A 19,190-nucleotide genomic window follows, 5' to 3' on the forward strand; every position below is an offset into this window, starting at 1 on the left:
TCAACCTCTTTTGTCTCATAACAGACTTGTTTTTGTTCGACGAAATAAGAAACAGCTGAACGAACACCGAGAGCAGATTTGATGTTTGTTTTTTCCTCTACGGTTGTAAAGAAGCCACACGGGTTAACAGTAAAAGGAGGGAGGCGTCCAGCCAACAGTATCCCACCTCTGGTCAAACACTTAAAATATCTGCTTGTTTCTTTCAGGCCCGGTTAGTTAAAGTCTGCCAGCTGCAGATGGATCCGGACCAGAACCGTAGCAGCAGATGCTCAGAACCAAAAACCCTTTCAGCTTCACACGATTGTATAAAAACCAGCTCAGCTCAGTCGGAACGCCACACAGACGAACACTCACCTTGTCACCGGCCAGGATCTTGAAGGAGGCGATGACCTGGTCCGCGGTGTCCGTGTCGGTCGTTTCCTTCGACATGTAGTCGATGAAGGCCTGGAAGGTGACGGCGCCGGTGCCGTTGGGGTCCACGATGCCCATGATGCGAGCAAATTCAGTGTCGCCCTGACAACAGATGAGAGCGGAGGGTTAACCGGGGGGGGGGATGGCGCCTCGGACTCAGACACACGCTGACCCAAAAACGCCAGGATGGCCATCAAAACGCGGCAATCCTGGCGTTTTACATCCCACACAGATGCCATGAGCACTAAGATGATGCAGACGGACAGATGGCAGAGAGGACAAACGTTTAATTCAGAGGACGCAGGTGAGAAGTGACAGTTTTAGTAGTCGGAGAGCGGTGAGCACTAAAGTGACGGAGGAGCGTTACCCTGCGTTCACACTGAAAGCGTCACGGGCGTCATAGGCAGCCGGCTGCCATTCATTGTTTATGAAAACGCGCGTCGAGAAGCGGCGGGAGCAGCGCGTCAATTTGAAATTGAAAAATCTGAACTTTATGCAAATGAGCAGCGGCGACGCCGAGGCAGCGTCCAATCACAGACCGGGATTCCCGAAGCGAGAACCCTCGATGCAAATTGTACTTTCATGTACTCACAAACTTACACTCATTCACATGCGTACATGAGCAGAGCCGTGTACTAACAAACTTATTTTATCAGGAATTAATATATTTCATCCAGCAAACTGACATTTTTGCTGATTTGACTGCCGTTTTTACCTGAACTGATCACGTGAAACACATATCTGATGGTTGAGGAGCTGGATGGTCCGAACTATTTTATTTGCTACATTGATCCAACGAAAAATAATTAAAACCCGTGCTTATTAATCACAAAACACAGGTTAAACATCATGACCAAATCCGCTCCGACCCGGTGTGTCAGTGATCAGCGCAGACAGACTGCAGCTTCGCCTGGATTATGGTTCTGCGTTAAATCGACGGCGTAGGGTCGCAGTACGGTGTGCGTCGCCGCGAACCCTACGCCGTCGGCTCTGCGTTGCTGTGACAGCCTAGGCGGATTTATGGTTCACCGGGCTCTGGCGGTTGATGTTGATCCGCGGACCAAACTTGTTAAGGAGCATCAAACTCACTCTTATCTACGCGGAAATAACGTTAAAATATAAAGAAGTCGTCCCAAAGTGTAATCTATGGTGAAATAGGAAACTGAAGATGTGTACGCTATATGTGTAGGCTGTTCCCACTGTTCCCTCCACTTCTTCAGCCCCGCCCACTGCAGCTTTAGCCCCGCCCACTGCAGCTTTAGCCCCGCCCACTGCAGGCGTCGACAGTACATGAAGCTTTCAGTGTGAACGCTCCAAACAGCGAGATGCTGACGCTTTCAGTGTGAACGCAGGGTTAGACGAGCAGGAAGAGGGTCACGGAGACATCTGTCTCGGGTGTCTGCAGGCGCCGGGTCGCAGGGAGACGGGGTTTAAAAGTAGGAACCAGATTAAAGCAGATGTTAGCAGGTTTTCTATTAAAAATGTGGAGGGGGATTTAGGGCTTGGGGTCCCGCTGACGGAGCTGCAGACACCCGGAGAGCATCGTGTCAGCAGCAGTACCAGACTGTTTCCTGTAGCAATGAGCAGGGCCCGGAAATCATCAGAGACCATCTGTCCGGAGCGCTTCTGTTGGCCGGAGGGGGGGTCGGGGTGGAAGGATGAGTAAATTAAAAAAGATGGACAGAGAAAAAGGAGGGACAGGAACAAGAGTGGGAGGATGTGAGTGAGGATGTTCGGGGAGGTGAAAGAGACAAGAGCACAAACAGTTAACTGGGAAAGTCCCACAGGAGCGTAAAAGCTGAGACGAGGCGGCGAGCGCCGCTCGGGTTGGAGGGCCGAGACCTGCAGAGCTGAAGCAGCACGAAGCAACAGAGACCCCCGGTGGACACACAGGGACACCACACAGGGACACCACACCCTCCATGCTGACGGGCCGAGCCGCCTGAACTCCTCAGGAGCCTCGGAGCAGGAGCAGCGCCGCGGCAGCGGTTTTATACCTTACAGATTCCTCTCACGTTAATCAAAAGGACAAATAAAGGTTTTAAAGCCGTGTTTTACTACATTAAGACAGTTTCTGAACTAGTTTGTTGGATATTTCAACACACTAGCAATGTTTAAATTGGTCACTAGTAGTAAAACTCCAGTTTTTTTTGTTTGAACAAGTTGTTTTTACTAATACTATTCATCATAACACTAGAGGGTCCAGTAATGGTTTGCTTGTATTGCTTCGTTCAAAAACAACGTTCTTTTATCTACAGGTTAATGTCTCTGGAATTATCTACCTCAATCTCCGCTGTATTTACAGTAAATCCATTTTTAAGAGGAAACTTAAATTCTATTTAAGACAGTAATTTCATCTGTTTGGTGTGTTGTGATTCAATTTGTTTTAGATGACGGGTTTGTCTGTTATTTATTGTATGTATTGTTTTGGCTTTTATGTTTTGATTTTTGTTTTGTGTGCTTTTTAATTGGGATTGTACTGTATGTGTTGCGGACCCCAGGAAGACTAGCTGGCTGCTATGGCACCAGCTAATGGGGATCCTTAATAAACAAATAAATACATAAATAAATAAATATTGCGTTGAAATAAAGCCTTTGGACCAGATTCCTCGCTGATTTGGATCCAAACTTCCCTCAAAAGTCGACTTGCCGGTTTCTAAAGTCTCTAAATTATGTCGTCATCTCATCTCATACACGCCAGTTTCGGGTGTATTTAAACATTTCAAAGCCAAGATGTAACTGACCTCTCCAATATTTCTAAGCCCTTCGTTGAAACTGAAGTTTTAAACTCTTTTTAACCTGTTATTTTATAGCCGAGGTCACATCACGTGATCAGCTTGAAGGACAGCGGTTAAAACCCCCCCGGCTCTCCTGCACCAGTAAAGGTGAAAGCAGCCAAATATGAACCACATTCATTTTTTTTCATTTCTTCCTGCTGATTAAACTCATTTCTCATAAAACCACGGAGGTTGGATGGATGAAACTGCCCTGCTCGGCGTTGCCGGCGGCGACCGGCGCCCTCCTGCCCAGAGGCCCCGCGAGCAGCGGCTCCGCCTCCGTCCCGGAGCTCCTACCTTGTCGTTCTCCACGTCGTAGCCCAGACTGATCAGACAGGCCTTGAACTCCTCGGCCATCAGGGCGCCGCTGTGGTCCTGCGGTCGCCAAGCGCCCAACGACAGAGCAGCGTCATGAGGGGGACCCGACACAGTGAGGGGGGGTGGAGGCCACGACATCCACGGCATGCGGGGGAGGATGGGGACGTGGAGGATGGAGGGACAGACAGACGTTCAAGGATGTTTAGACGATGTCGACACCAAACATGCATCAAAACCTACATTTCTAAATAAAGAACATTAAACTTTATTATTAATCATTGATTCAGCCGAATAAAAGAATCTCATTCAGCTTGAAATGCATCACACAGACAGACAGATGTGAGACAGTGAGCACAGCTGGGGGTTGATGATGGAGGGATGGTGAATGATGGGGGTCTCGTCTCGGTCCAGATCAGATTTAACAACAAAAACCACAGAACAAGGACAAGTTGGTGTTTTTTTCTTCTCGTCTGCTTCAGTTATGAAAACGGCAACGAGCCAAAATCGGGTTTTGTTTCGATTCCAGGAAGAAAAATCAAACTTTCAGAGGTTAAACTTGAAGATTTAAGACACATTTACTAAAAACACCAAACACCAGCACCAGAACTTGGTCATTCGGCCTTTAGACACAGATTGGGTCCTGTGGCGGGTCGCGGGCCTCGGCCTCAGGTAAAGGTGAATATTTGAGTCTTTGTGGAAACACTTGTGTTTCAGGTGTGAATAAAAAGTACAATCAGAGACTTAAATGCACCGTACGTTCTCCTCAGTTCGGGTCACAGCTCGTCATTCAGGACTGACCAGCTGAGAACCACTGCTCTTAAATCATCCTTTTAAATCTCATATCTTCATCTGATACCCCTTTTCCAACAAACCAGTTCCAGGGCTGGTTCTGGGCCAGTGCCGAGTTTGGAACTGGGCTTTCTGTTTCTACTGACAAAGAACTGGTCCCAGGCCGGAAAAATGGGTTCCAAGGTAGCACCAACTCTTAAGTTAAGACTAACGGCAATAGCAAGACTGGGAGACGGAGACATTTTCAAATAAGAATGAATCTGGATGCAGCAAAGCATCATGGGTCTGAGGAGGAGACAACCTGTCTGTTAGAGATGTGTCCACGGAGGAGCTACGTGGACCAAGTCCTGTTAGAGCAGATACCTTGTTGTTGCTGCAACTTTCACGCAAACGCATGCACGTTTGCAGCGGCGTAACTGACGTTTGCAGCGACGTAACTGACGTTTGCAGCAACGTAACTGACGTTTGCAGCAACGTAACTGACGTTTACAGCGGCGTAACTGAGACCCCGTCCACACGTAGCCGGGTATTTTTAAAAACGAATATATCCCTCCTCCGTTTATAAAAAAAATTGCATCCACACGTAACCGAAGATCTGCGTTTTCGACCACATTCATAAGCATTCTAACCTGTAGATCATCTGCAGCTCCCGGGGAAGCTGCACCTCCGCGGCTCCGCGGCTCCGCGGCTCTGCGGGCTCTGCGGCTCTGCGGAGCCGCGGGCTCTGCGGCTCTGCGGGCTCTGCGGGCTCTACGGTGTAGGGTACGGCGGAGCCTCTGTGTCGGTGTAACGCAGTAAGTGGTGGTCAAGAGCAGAGACCATTTATTTAATAAATAGCTTGGAGAACAGATGCTGGATCATCTGTAGTAAACAAAAGGCGCACGTCAGAGCAGATTTGTTGTTGTTTTGGCGCATAATGTGACGTTCGAAAACGCAAATCTCCGGTTATGTGTGTCCACACGCATCTACATAAACGGAGTTTTCAAAAATCTTCACTTTGCCCGGAGTTTTTTTAAACCTTCGTTTATTTGCGTTTTCGTGTGGATGACAGGTCAAAACGGAGGAAAATATCTCCGGTTTAGCAGATATCCGCAGATATCCGGCTACGTGTGGACGGGGTCTGACTGACGTAATGACGTGGCTCCCCTTAGCACCTGAGCTATGAAAAAACAAAACAAACCGGTTCTCAGCTGGTTCGTAAGTTGAACGAGTTGTGAACCAGAACCAGCCCTGGAACTGGTTTGGTGGAAAAGGGGTAATAGTAACCTTTCCCTTAGAAACACTGCATTTACTACATTTATGACCTTTAACAACAGTTTATTCTCAGACTGGACGACCCGCCTCCTTCAGTGCCTCCTGCTCACACCAAAAACGTGGCTCCCCCCCGTCCCCTCCCCCCGGTCTACAAAACACCACCATGTGCTCCCCCGTGTCAAACATCAGGATGGGTACTCACACATCTGGCTCCTCTCTTTGCCACGCTGTAGCTCTAAAAACAGGTCAATCAGTCACGTTACACATTTACATAGAGACGGGCCTCGTCGTCAGAACACGCGGTCGCCCGTGGCAACCTACAATCCAATGTCTTCAGGGAAGGAGAGACTTGAGACTCTAGCGTGATCTGGGGGGCGTGGCCTACAACTCTGACCCTGGAACCGAACCTGACTCAGTAAATGCGAAACAACGGCGAGGAACAGGAGGAAGAAGCTGGGGCCCCTGACCTTGTCGAAGTGGTTGAAGGAGGCGCGGTACTCGTACAGCTGCTCCTGGCTGATGCCCTTGGCGTCGCGCGTCAGGATCTGGTTCTCCACCTCGTTGATGGTCCTGGCGATGGTGGTGAGCAGCTGCTCCCAGCCCACGCGGAGGTGCTGCAGTTAGAGAGGGTTCGGAGGAAGATTAAAGAGGCGTTCAGGCGTAGGCCTGTGTTGAAAAAATCGATTTTCTGATTCTAAATCGATTCTCATATTAATTCCTAAAGATCGATTTTTTTTTAATCATTACATTTTTGCCTGGTGAACTTTAATCCCAGTAGTCCCAGTAGTTTTGAAAACTCCTGAACTAAATGAACTTTTCTTTAGAGAAAATGCTGGACATGTTAAATGTCTAAATGTTATATTAGTTCAATGAAGTTCATATTATCTATATTTACTATAGCTTGTTTGGTTTCTCTGTTATCGGACACGGTTTGTCATGAAAACCTGAAAAATGCCGGGTGCTTCATGGCAAGCTGTGTGTCTGGTGACAGAATAAATCAGACAAGCTAAAATAATTTGTTTACTGCTTGAGCTGTTGCAATTTCTTCCTTTTTTTGCACTTTAAATTGATATTGTATGGCGGAGTATTAGGGCCAAACTAAGACAAAAAAAATTGGAAATTACGAGAATAAAGTCATAATATAATGAGAATAAAGTCGTAAAATTACGAGAATAAAGTCATAATATTACGAGAATAAATTCGTAAAATTACGAGAATAAAGTCATAATATTACGAGAATAAAGTCGTAATATATTATAAATATATAAATATAACTTCACAAGATGCTCAATATTCCTCATTTTAACACAGGGAGAAGAAGCTCTTCCTGTTAGAGTTCTCATAAATTATATTCTCATAATATTACGACTTTATTCTCGCAACATTACGACTTTATTCTCGCAACATTACGACTTTATTCTCATAATATTACGACTTTATTCTCATTATATTATTACTTTATTCTCGTAATTTCCAATTTTTTTTGTCTTAGTTTGGCCCTAATACTCCGTCGTAATATTGAAATGCCTACTTGAGTTATTTATTTCTTAGTTATTTCACAATAATTATTGTGAAATTATTATTTCAATAGTTATTTTACAGTCATATAATCCAGGCAACACTAACCCAAATCAATATCGAATCGAATTAAATGGTGATAATCGATTCTGAATCTTAAGAATGGAATCGATTCTTGACATTTGAATGGATCCCCAGCTCTACTCAGGCGTCTACGTACCTCCATGGTGTAGGAGGTGTACTGGTTGTCGAAGATGAGCGCCTCCTGGATGAGCTGGTGGTATCCCTCCAGCTTGTTGATCTCTGGCATGTAGGACATGATGCTCTTCTGGTACTCCCTCAGCTGGGTCAGCTGGTCCTCCAGCGTGCCGTTCATCTCGATGGATATCCTGCCGATTTCCTGGGAAACACACCAACGGTTCTGGTGAATCTGGACTGAGTCGCCACCGACGTCGTGGTGTAAAAGCGGGTCCGATCCGTTACCTCCATCTTGGCCTGGATGTAGGCGCCGACCGTGTTGGCCTGCGTGGCGAACGTGGCCCTCAGGGTGTCGTTGGAGTTCTGCTTGTTCAGCTCCTCCTGCAGGGCTTTGTCGCGCTGCGGCACCATCGCCATCGCCTGTGGACGCCGTCGCCACGACAACAGTTAGAAACGACAACAACAAGACGAAGAACAAGAATAAGGAGGAAATGAAAACCAAGAAAATGAATAAAAAGATCAAGAACAAGGAAATGAAGAACAAGAAGATGAACAAAAAGAACAAAAAACAAGGAAATTAATAACAAGAAGGAAATCAAGAACAAAAACAAGAAGATGATTAAAGAAGGAAATGAAAAACGAGGAAATGAAGAAGGAGGAAGTTAACAAGACGATGAACAAAGAAGGAAACAAAAAAGAAGGACATGAAGAAGGAGGAAATGAAGAACACAAAGTAGGAAATTAAGGAGGAAATGAAGAACAAGGAGGAAATTAACAAGAACAAGAAGATGAACAAAAAGAAGGAAACAAAAAACAAGAAGGAAATCAAGAACAAGAAGAAGGAAATCAAGAACAAGATGAACAAAGAAGGAAATGAAGAACAAGGAGGAAATGAAGGAAATGAAGAACAAGGAGGACATGAAGGAAAGGAAGAACAAGGAGGAAATGAACAAGAACAAGAACATGAACAAAAAGAAGGAAACAAACAAGAAGGAAATCAAGAACAAGAAGAAGGAAATCAAGAACAAGATGAACAAAGAAGGAAACGAAAAACATGGAGGAAATGAAGAAGAAAATGAAGAACAAGAAGATGAACAAAAAGAAGGAAAATAAAAAAAGGAGGACATGAAGGACAAGAAGATGAACATGAAGAAAAAGAACCAGGAGAAACCAGACTAGAGACGCCGGAGCAGCACCGTACCTTCTCCCACTTGCTGTCGATGCTGGCGGGCGTGATGGTGGTGTAGGGGTTGGCTCCACTCAGCTTGATGCCGTTGCTCTGGGCGATCTTCTGCACCTCGGCCTGGATGGCCTGGATGGCCTCGCGCTCCTTGTTGGCCTCGGCCAGCGTGGACTTGAACTGCTCGTGAGCCGTGATCAGACCCTGGCGAGGGAAGCGGTCGGGTCACCCTGATGCTCATGCTGCCGCCGCGGCGTTCCCCCCCGCCCCCCGACCCGGCAGCTCCCGCTCACCTGGATCTCCTCGATGTTGTGGACGATGAACATGTCCTGCAGGTCCTCCATGGCCCCCTCCATCCAGTTGTTGAAGGGCGCCGCTCTCTTGGCGTACTCCAGGTAGAGCTCGTCTATCGACTCCAGCTGCTTCTCGGTCCTCTGCCGGGACCAGGGATGGAGGGAGGAGAGGAGGAGAGGGGGAGAGGGGGGTTAGGGCTGGAAACCTTTTATACTTTTATTGAGGAACACGAAGAAGAAAGACTCGAACCTCCAGCGACTCTTTGCGGTTCTGGGTGAGGGTGCCGAGGCTGTCCCACTGGTCGCAGATCTTCTGGCAGCGAGCGTTGACGCTGGCCGAGTCGTAGTAGTCGAGCTCGCTGGCAGAAAGGAAACAGGAAGGTCAATATGCTGCTTCTGCTTCGTCTTTGTTCAATATTAGGGGTGTAACGATACACTAATCTCACGATACGGTACGATACACGATATTGAGGTCACGATAACGATATGATACGATAATAAAGCAGTATTTTTTTCAACAACCTTGCATGAGGAACATATGACTGGAAAAAATTGTCTTTTATTTGAAAGACACAAAATACAAAACAATACTGTGCATTTGCCCTATTGTTACAGTTTGTAATGCTTTATAACTGTTTAAGTTTTAAAGAGAAATCCAGGCCAACCATTTTCCACAAACTGAACTAAAAGTAAATGTCAGGTTTGCATTATGCATCTTCACTTTCATACAAGTACAAATATTTAGCCACAAACTGAATAGTTTCTCTCATGTATGATTTTACTTTTTTCTTTTCCAGAAATTTAACAACTAAAATTAAATAAATAAATAAAAGTAAATAAATACATACAATTTTACATCATAAAAAAGATTGATTCATGCTCACCTTATAAGTGTAAGAGGAGATTTATTTTTGTTAAGAAGGTTATTTTGGTAATTCATGGTTCATTATTTTATAAATATATTCTTTATATTCTGAGGTAAATCAGGGACTATAATGACACTAGTCAGTTAATCTGTAGTGATTAGTCTGTTTTAGATTGGGCGGAGTGATACGCCACAGTACGGCACTAGGTGCTGTGTTGATGTTCTAAAATCCTACATTGTTGAGGGACATTAAAGTACACTGGAACTCAGCAGAAGTTGTCCCCGTGTTTATCCTACTATAAAGGTTTAATTGAATAAGGTAAGGCTTAATTCTACACCAGCCTTACATAAGTAAAGGTTCAGAGCTTAAAACCCTGCAAGAGTCCCGTGATCGGGACCAAAACGGTACTAGTTTCTTCTGAGCGGAATAAGATTTTGGTCCATGGGTCGAGGCGCGTCGGATGCGCGTTACTAGTCAACACAATAGATTAATATTAATAACCCAATATCGCGATGCAGTTTGTCACCTCCACGACACGTATCGTGATGTTTTTGTATCGCGAAATTTCGTGGCACGATATATTGTTACACCCCTATTCAATATTCACTCCATTCTTACTTGAGCTCCTGTGCGATGGCGGCGATCTGCTCCACTCGGTCCTGGTGCGCCGCCAGGTCGCTCTCAAAGGCCTCGTGTTTCCGTAGCAACGCCTTCACCTCCGACAAGGTGGAGGTCTCGTAGTCCTTCTGGGTCAGCATGGCCTCCTTACCTGCAAACACAGACGGCTGGGATCAACCTCCAGTCTCGCTCTGACAAAGAAGAAGAAAACAAAGAAGAAGACGAAGAAAAAAAACAAGAAAAACAAGGAAGGAGAAAACGAAGAAACAAAGAAAACAGAAGACGAAGAGGAAAACAAAAGGAGAAAATGAAGAAAACAGAAGAAGAAAAAAACAGACAAAGTAAACGAAGAAGAAAACGAAGACGAAGAAAACCGAATACGAAGGAGAAAACAAATACAAACAAAGAAGAAGAAGAAGGAGAAAACGAAGACAGCGAAGGCGAGGAAAACAAAGACGAAGAAGATGGAGAAAAAACAAAAAAGGAGAAAACAAAGAAGACAAAGAAAACGAATAAGAAAACGGAGGCAATTGAAAAAATGAAAAAGTAGAAAACAAGTAAGAAAAAGTACAAGAAGAAGAAGAACAACAACAACAAGAGGAAGAACAAGAAGAACTGCGTGCAGCAAAATATCAACAGCAAGGTCCCAGATCTTGTTCAAGTACTTCTGGGATGCTTTTAACAATCTTTTTATTTTGTTGTTCTTAATCTCAATTCAGCATTGATTTGGGCCGACGCGGGCGAGGCGTGCTGGTTTCCGAGCGGTCCCTGAACGCACCGTCGGTCCAGGACTCGTGGATTGCAGCCTTCTGGTGGAACTTCTCAGCCAAGTGCTCGAGCCGCTCCAGCCGGCGGATCTCGCTGAGGATCCACTCCTCGTAGCCCTTCTCCGCGCCCTCCAGGGTGTGCCACGCCCCGTTGATGTCCTGCCGCACAGGAAAAGTATTCTCATGTCACATTTGTTTCTATTTTTACAAAAAAAAACATCCCAAACAAATCAGACGATACCTTTTTTGGTAAATTTTTGGAATAGAAATAAAAAGCGCGAGAAGCCATTTAATCAATATATTAAAAAAGAAGATATAGGGGCGTTTCTACGGGAGGAAGGGTCTTGGAGGGCGATAGCAAAAGTGTAAGTTTTGTTTGTATATCTTTAATTTGATGGAGGTACCATTGGACTGTACTTACAATACTGTCTTATGTTATTTTGTACTAATCTTGGATCTTATAACAAGAGAGATGTAAAGAGAGAATGGATGGGGGTTAAGATTGTTAAGTCAAAAGTAGTGTTGTTTTTGTCAGCTTGTTTCAAATTTAGTTTTAGTCTAGTCTTTGGGTCAAGCTATCATTTCAGTTTTTAATAGTTTTAGTCACGTTCATTCTCCTTTTAGTCGTGTCAAGTTTCAGTCGACTAAAAGTCTGAGCATTTTAGTCTAGTTTTAGTCAAAGATTGTATTTAGCCAAAGCCATTTTACAATTCAAACAAGGTTATCTTATTATTATATTATTGTTACCTTATAGACTCAAGAATACATTCATTCCAGGTACAGAAAACTCTAATTTGAGTTTACAACATATTTATTTTTCCACAGTTCTCCCGTCTTTTTCTTTTTAGACGACACATTGGGTTTTCTTTTCCACGTCTATGTAGGAAAGTGTTTCTTCTTCTTCTCCAGCCACAGAGAAGATCCCTGCGTTTCTCTATGTAACTTTGTTTTTAATAACGTGAACCTAGAGCTCTGTGTTAACGGCATCAGCCTCTAACTCTGCAGCTGCATCTTCTGGATCTGATTCCCCGCTGCAGCGACTGGGATTGAGGACAAACGTCACCCAGCAGCAGAACTAAACCAGAGGAAACTACTGAAAACATGGACATTAAGGATCTTTGGTAGAACATTTCGTCTCGTTTTGGTCAACGAAAATGAAGACACATTTTAGCAGTTTTTATTTTGTAATCTACATTTTAGTTTCGTTTTTATTCGTCTACGATATTGTTTACATGTTTAATTATCGTTATCGTCACATGACCAGTATTTCCGTTGCGTCTCATCTGGTTTTCCTCAGGTGGTAAAGGTTCGTTGACGACGATATTTAGTCATAATTTTCGTTGACGAAAGCAACTTTAGTCAAAAGTTGTTGTAAAATGTCCTTTATAATAATATCTTGTTTGTGAATAATAATTAAAAAAAAAAATCAATAAAGATATTGTTAAAAAAAAAGAAAGTGTTTGCGTCCGTACCGACACCATGCGTCCCTCCGACGGCATGAAGGCGGGTCTGTTGCTGAGCCGCAGCTTGGTCTGCAGGGTGTTGAAGCTGATCTCCAGCTGGCACTTCTCCTGCACCTTGGGCGGCTTGTGCACCGTGCGGTAGTCCCGGAAGTCCTCCTGCTTGGCCTGCATGTCGTTCACCGTCTTCTCCTGGGTCCGGTTCTCCAGCCAGGGGATCGTCCTCCGGATCCACTCCAGCAGCTGCAGGCGAGAGGAGGAAGAGTAACGCCCCTGAGCACCGGCGATGGAGGTGGGGGGGGGGGATGCTCGCATCATACTCACGTCGCTGGCCAGCTTCTCGTAGTCCTCCATCATCTGCTCGTTCTCCTGGTTGACCGCCAGGACTTTGCAGATCCGGTTAGCGGCGGTCTCGGCCTATCGGGGAACAGCGTGATGAGCAGCGCTCACGGACAACCGGGTCAAACTCAACATCAGTCGCAAACCGAGCAGAAATAATGGCGCTTTTCCACTAGTACCTACTCAGCCCGACTCGCCTCAGTTTGGTTCTTTCCCACTAGGGGTCTAACGTGGCGAGTAGATACTTTTCTGTAACTATTCTGCTGACAGGCCACCGATTGGTCGGGGGGTTGGAGTCAGACGTCTGAGTCAGGATGTGACATCAGTGAAAGAGCGACTCTGACGGAGCTTCTTGTTCATTTTATTCGACCAGCAATGGCAGCAAAAGTCTGTTTCATGATCCAACTCTGAGGTGCAGATGTTCATAAACCCGGTGCTGAGGAGAGAATTAAAAAGGGATCTAGACGGGCGATAAGGAACGACCAGATCTACCAGGAGCTCTGTCTCTTCATAGCTGCTCGCGGCTCCAGCTGATTTTTCTGCAGCGCCGAGACAAACTAAAAAAAAATTAAAAAGCGTCGCCGTTTGAAGCTTCTCTCACTCTCATTTTTTAACTTGATATCGAGCACAAGCCACAGACCCAGCAGCACATCTATCATCTCCTCCAGGTTCTACATCTTTAGTGTTGTTTAAATCACACAATCAAATACGTCACAGCAGCTTCACTCCAACCTCCTACTTCTGCTCCAGGAGCTGAATTGTTATGGAAAAGAAACCAGTCTGAGTTGAGATGATTAGAGCCGAGTAGGTACTAGTGGAAAAGTGCCATCAGTGATTCTCACTCCCTACATCGGTGCACTCTAAACGATCCGTCTGTTCACACCACACGCCAGCGGTGTGCAGTTTTAGACACGCGAGATTAAAAAAACGGTGCAAAAACCACAATCAGGTCACATGAGGGTTTAAAACATGCTGCCGAAGGCGGTTAGTTTTTAAAACTCCATGCTTTTCCCTCCAAAACCTGGGAATCGGTCTAGTTACGGGTTCGTGTGGCGCCGGAGTCCAAGTCAGGACGTCTCTAGGACGCTACGTTACCGTACAGCTGGAATAAAGACAAGAACAACACACGGCCTTTACACGATAACAGAGATGCTCCGTTTCTACATCAGTCAACGTCACTGACTCAACACAACAGTTCAAAATGTAAAATTACATGTTTGTTAATAGCTGAAGAGAAACTGGAGACATCGGCGCCGTTTCCCCGCGGCGGGAGAAACGCCGCCGATGGTCGAAAAGACCCGAAAAAGAAGCACTTGTAGCTCAGCAGAGTTCCCATCATGCCTCTGGAAACAACCCGTCTCCTGGTACCGGTCTGGTTTAGATCTGTCTCTGTCTCTGATGGGAACTCTGCTGGTCTGTTGTTGTTGTTTGGAGTGAAGCGTGAGGAGCTCACCTTCTGGGCGCCAGAGAAGGCGTGATAGAAGCAGGAGACATAGGTCATTATGGCCTTCTCGTCCGGCCGCAGCGTGCCCACGATGTCTAGCATCACCCAGCAGAGCGGAGACAGAGAGAGAGAGAGAGAGAGAAAGGGAAAACAGGACAGGGTGAAGCCAAAGCTGTTCGGTTCCAGCTCCCGAGAGCGAGGAAGAGGAGGAGGAGGAGGAGGAGAAGGAGACTCCCTCGTTCAGGCGCTCGGCTTCAGGCTCGTCCTGCTGCTCTGGAAAGGTGAGGTGAGGGACGCTGGACACGCAGGTCACGGTCGGGACCCGAGCCAAGAAGCTCGACGGGTCTGAGAGACGAGGTTCTGTCGCCTCTGCGGTCCGAGTTACCAGGTCACTCCGAGATTCAAAACCCGGGACAACCTGCTCTGCAGCTGGAAGCGGACCGGTGCTGGTGGAAGCGGACCGGTGCTGGTGGAAGCGGACCGGTGCTGGTGGAAGCGGCACATCTGGCCTCCCTGATTTAAGGTGGACATTAAAAAACACGCTCGGTTTCTCAAGACCTCCAGGACACGAGAGCGGGTCGGGACCAGGGAGAAATATTAACCAGGACAAATAAAACCAAAATGGGGCGAGGAGCACGTGCAGGACGCGGAACCGGTGAAGAAAAGGTGAGAAACTCTTCCGACTCCTCATGACAGATTTCTTCATCAGGTTTGTTATTTATTAACGTAAAATCAAGGTCACGCCGGGTTTATTTGAGCAGCTCAGTCACGATTATTTATTCAAATTTAAGTTTATGGCGGGAATTTGAGGTTAAGTTTGATACATTAAACAAATATAATGCAAATAACGATGATATTGTACGACTGTTTGCTTTATTTAAATAAAAGAACTGATTTGTGGCGCCTGAATCCTAAAAGTTAATCTCCACACCTGTGCAGCTTCATGCAGCTCAGATCTGGAGACCCGTCTAGTGTTGTTTTTGTCAGACTGTTTCAATTTTAGTTTGAGTCTAGTCTTTGGGTCAAGCTATCGTTTTATTTTTTATTAGTTTTAGTCACGTTCATTCTCCTTTTAGTCGTGTCAAGTTTCAGTTGACTAAAAGTCTGAGCATTTTAGTCTAGTTTTAGTCAAAGATTGTATTTAGCCAAACCCATTTTATAATTCAAACAAGGTTATCATATTATTATATTAACGTTACCTTATAGACTCAAGAATACCTTCATTCCAGATACAGAAAACTCTCATTTGAGTTTACAACATTTATTTTTCCACATTTCTCCCCGTCTTTTTCGACGACACATTGGGTTTTCTTTTCCACGTCTATGTATGAAAGTGTATCCAAAGATGGTTCTTCTTCTTCTTCTCCAGCCCCAGAGCAGATCCCCGCGTTTCTCTATGTAACTTTGTTTGTAATTAACGTGAACCTAGAGCTCTGCGTTAACGTCATCAGCCTCTAACTCTGCAGCTGCATCTTCTGGATCTGATTCCCCGCTGCAGCGACTGGGATTGAGGACTAACGTCACCCAGCAGAACTAAACCAGAGGAAACTACTGAAAACATGGACATTTAGGATCTTTGTTAGAACATTTCGTCTCGTTTTGGTCAACCAAGATTAAGACAGAGTTTTTTTTGTAATCTACATTTTAGTTTCGATGTATCCGTCTACAATATTGCATGACCAGAATTTCCGTCGCGTCTCGTCTGGTTTCCCTCAGGTGGTAAAGGTTTGTGACGACGATATTTAGTCATAATTTTCATTGACTAAAGCAACTTTCGACCCGTCCCACCGAACCAGCACCAGTTCTGCTTTCAGCAGCACGTTTGTGCGTCTAACCGAGTCCCCGACGTGTCCAGAGTCCCGGCTGTGTGTGGGGGGGGGGGGGCAGCAGAGTGAGGCCATGCCGGGCAGGAAAGCAGCACCTTGTTAGTAACAGGAGGTCAAAGGTCAGGTCTGAGGGTACCTTCTGGGCTCCAGAGAAGGCATGGTAGAAACTGGACACATAAGTCATTATGGCTTTCTCATCTGGACGAGCAGTGTTCACAATGTCTACGAGGGGGAAGACGGGGTTATGGAGACACTCAGGCAGGACAGGACATGCCATCACACACACGTAAACAACTAAACATGACACATTACACATTACACATGCACATGAACGTCCAGCGAGCCTCTCAGCTGCTCAAACATGTGGAAAAGTGCTGCACACGAGTTGTAAATAGGCCTGTGTTGAAAAAAAATCAATTTCCCAATTCTAAATCGATTCTCATATTAATTCCTAAAAATCGATTCATATGTCTAAAGATTTTTTAAATTTATTTATGTATTTTTTTTTTCATCATTACATTACAACTTTTGTTTATCCCCAAGAAAGGAATGTTTTGTTGGACACGAGAATAACTGGTGCCATGTTTTTGCCTTTAAATATGTTTAAAGGTTATAAAACATTAAAGTGTTAGGTTATAATTGCATAAATTGTCTATATTTCATTACTTTATATACTGTCTTGGGGTTACATTTGCAAAAAATGCTAAAAAGCAAATTCTCAAAAATTAAAAACCAAAATAGACCGAAAATGGAACAAATAAAAACGGAATGTGGGAAAAAATAAAACTGATTTCATCCGTCTCTGTTTCCTCCCTGGATCTGTTTGGTAATTCTGACCCACATGATGTTTCTGAAAGCAGTTCTATCAGCATTCTGGGAGCTGATTGGTCCTTACAGCATCATTAGCTGCAATACTTGCTGTTTAATCTCAATATAATACTAGTAGTAATATTTTGCATAACTACAGTCATATAATTCATGCAACAGCTCAAAAAACAGTTTTAATAACACTAACCCAAATCAATATCAGAATCGAATCTTGATAATCGATTCTGAATCTTAAGAATCGGAATCGAATCGATTCTTGACATTTAAAATCGATCCCCAGCCCTAGTTGTAAACATCAGTAAACGTCCTTGAAGCAGAATTCAATCGCATCCGTCGTACCTTCAGCGTCCAACATCTTGGGGATGTCCAGGTGCTTCTCGGCCACCTCGAAGGCGTTGTTCAGGTTAGTGACGGGGTCGTCCTAGACACGGGACGGTAAAAACAAACGCGGTGAGACTCTCCGCTTCGTCTGCCACGTTAAACAGCTGAAACGTTGGGATGCGTCACCTTTCTGAGGCTGTCGTAGTCGATCAGGTCGGGTCTGTGTCTGTGGATCAGGGCGTTGAAGGCCAGGCCGTCCTTCCAACTGTTCGGGGAGACGGACGACGCAGGGGAGTTTAGTCACTTTGGGACATTTTAGTAGACTTGTAGTTCTCAAGAGCAGTGGTGCCAGAATCTGGTGATCAGCAGTTCTTCCTCTTGTTAATGTAGTTTATAACGGCCTTGTTTGAATAAATATATGAATAATATTTGCATATCGTTGTGATTGATTAAGCATCAGGTCCATTTCAGTGACGCTGATATATGGCGTAATCTGATTACTATAATGGTAAATAATGTAATTTCAATCTTTAATATTTAAAAGGTTTCAGGTTTCATCTCCAAATTAAGTACAATTTAAATCAGTAACATTTACTATTCATGACTTTTCTGAGGTGGAGGGGGGTGTTGGAGCTGGTTATTCTGCTAGAGGACTTTGGGACTAGTTAGTAGTCGTGTCAATCCTTAAAAGCACTGGAGTCAATCCTCCAATAGTGTAGAAATAGCGGTAGTGCAGTCGCCACACATATCTGATCTCAGCTGATGGATGAAACATTTATAGTGAGTTCAACATCATCATCCACTTCTGTGTTATTGTGCTGCAGTTGAAAACAAGCTCATATGGAAACTAGCTGAACCAGGATGGAGCTGATGTTCTACAATCACACAGGATCAGGAAATTACTATGTTTGTTTTTGTTCTCGGTCTTGAGCTGAACTAGTCTTCCCATCTCCTGACCTTCACGTTTCATAACTAAAGACTCTGCAGTGAAATGCTCCCATTCGTCCAGCAGGTGGCGACGTTTCCACAGAAATAAACACTGAACGCCTTCAAACCCACAAACATGCTTAGAAACTGTAAGGTTTAACATATCAGGAAATAAAAACTGCTCGCGTAGTCTGTTTTTTTTAGTAAGTCTGGGATCAGTGAGCTGATGTAAGAGCTCATCTGTGCCCAGATCACCAGCCCCTCCACCTCCCTGCTGCCGTGCAGCGTTTGCGCTGATATGCAGGTCAAATATTTCCCCTCTGATCCCGTCTGTTTAAAGGACGCCGCTTTGTTCAGAATCAGCTCAGAATCTCCTTCCTTCCCAAACTTTATCTTTTAAGATTCTCCAGGCATCGCTCGGCCCGACCTTGGGATGAACCTGGCGCCGCGTCCTCTCTCCTGCTGGGAAGATTCTGGCAACTACCTTGAATATTTGGCGCGAGCGCTGCTGAATGACGGCATCCAGATAGTTGGGAGATGATCCTGCAACCCTGCCCCGGACCGACGGGCAGCAACATCTGCTCCGGTAAGACCTCGTCTGCACAGATCAGACTATAGTTCTGCTGGACCTCATCCATAAAAGCTCAAACTATCTCTCAAGTTTCTTTCCCACCGAAGACTCAGAGCCAGTTTAATTGATAATATAGGACCTTCAAATACAAATAAAGGCCACACTAGTCTGGGCCTCGCTCCAAAACGAGCTTCAGAAATTAAACACCAGCATCTGAACTCTGTCAGAAAAGCTTCATCCATCCATCACCTGATGTGGAAGTTCTGCACATTGACGTTCTTGTAGGGAGCCGTCTTCCTCTGGCACCACAGAAGAAGACCCTCCTTGGCCGAGGTCTCTGCAGCAAGGAAGAAGAAGAAGAAGAAGAAGAAGAAGAGGGAGGAAAAAAGAGAGATCAGCGTTAACTTTGGTCGGTTTCATTCCCGCAGCAGCAGAGTTCATCTCCTCCGAATTAAGATGTAAATTGCTTTTTTGGGGCGGGGGGG

At 45.1% G+C, this 19,190-nt stretch overlaps 1 protein-coding gene across 4 annotated transcripts in view; it reads right to left on the minus strand.

Moving 5' to 3' along the window:
- The window catches only part of LOC133441496 (alpha-actinin-4-like), a 59,713-nt gene that overhangs the window by 2,048 nt on the left and 38,475 nt on the right, over positions 1–19,190 (minus strand). The window contains exons 5-20 of one of the 4 annotated variants that reach the window (XM_061718847.1): positions 18,955–19,042; positions 17,394–17,472; positions 17,226–17,307; positions 14,242–14,327; positions 12,774–12,866; positions 12,462–12,692; positions 11,001–11,148; positions 10,223–10,373; positions 8,989–9,097; positions 8,739–8,879; positions 8,467–8,649; positions 7,551–7,685; positions 7,288–7,467; positions 6,017–6,163; positions 1,972–2,037; positions 355–513 (exon numbers count right to left, since the gene is read on the minus strand). In XM_061718847.1, coding sequence (XP_061574831.1) covers positions 355–513; positions 1,972–2,037; positions 6,017–6,163; positions 7,288–7,467; positions 7,551–7,685; positions 8,467–8,649; positions 8,739–8,879; positions 8,989–9,097; positions 10,223–10,373; positions 11,001–11,148; positions 12,462–12,692; positions 12,774–12,866; positions 14,242–14,327; positions 17,226–17,307; positions 17,394–17,472; positions 18,955–19,042 — 2,078 coding nt within the window. Of the gene's footprint in view, positions 1–354; positions 514–1,756; positions 2,038–3,485; positions 3,564–6,016; positions 6,164–7,287; positions 7,468–7,550; positions 7,686–8,466; positions 8,650–8,738; positions 8,880–8,988; positions 9,098–10,222; positions 10,374–11,000; positions 11,149–12,461; positions 12,693–12,773; positions 12,867–14,241; positions 14,328–16,194; positions 16,281–17,225; positions 17,308–17,393; positions 17,473–18,954; positions 19,043–19,190 lie in introns of those variants that run through there. The other 3 variants (XM_061718845.1, XM_061718844.1, XM_061718846.1) reach the window with 3 other exon arrangements.

The sequence above is a fragment of the Cololabis saira genome, chromosome 4, assembly GCF_033807715.1.
Source record: "Cololabis saira isolate AMF1-May2022 chromosome 4, fColSai1.1, whole genome shotgun sequence".
Classification (NCBI taxonomy): domain Eukaryota; kingdom Metazoa; phylum Chordata; class Actinopteri; order Beloniformes; family Belonidae; genus Cololabis; species Cololabis saira.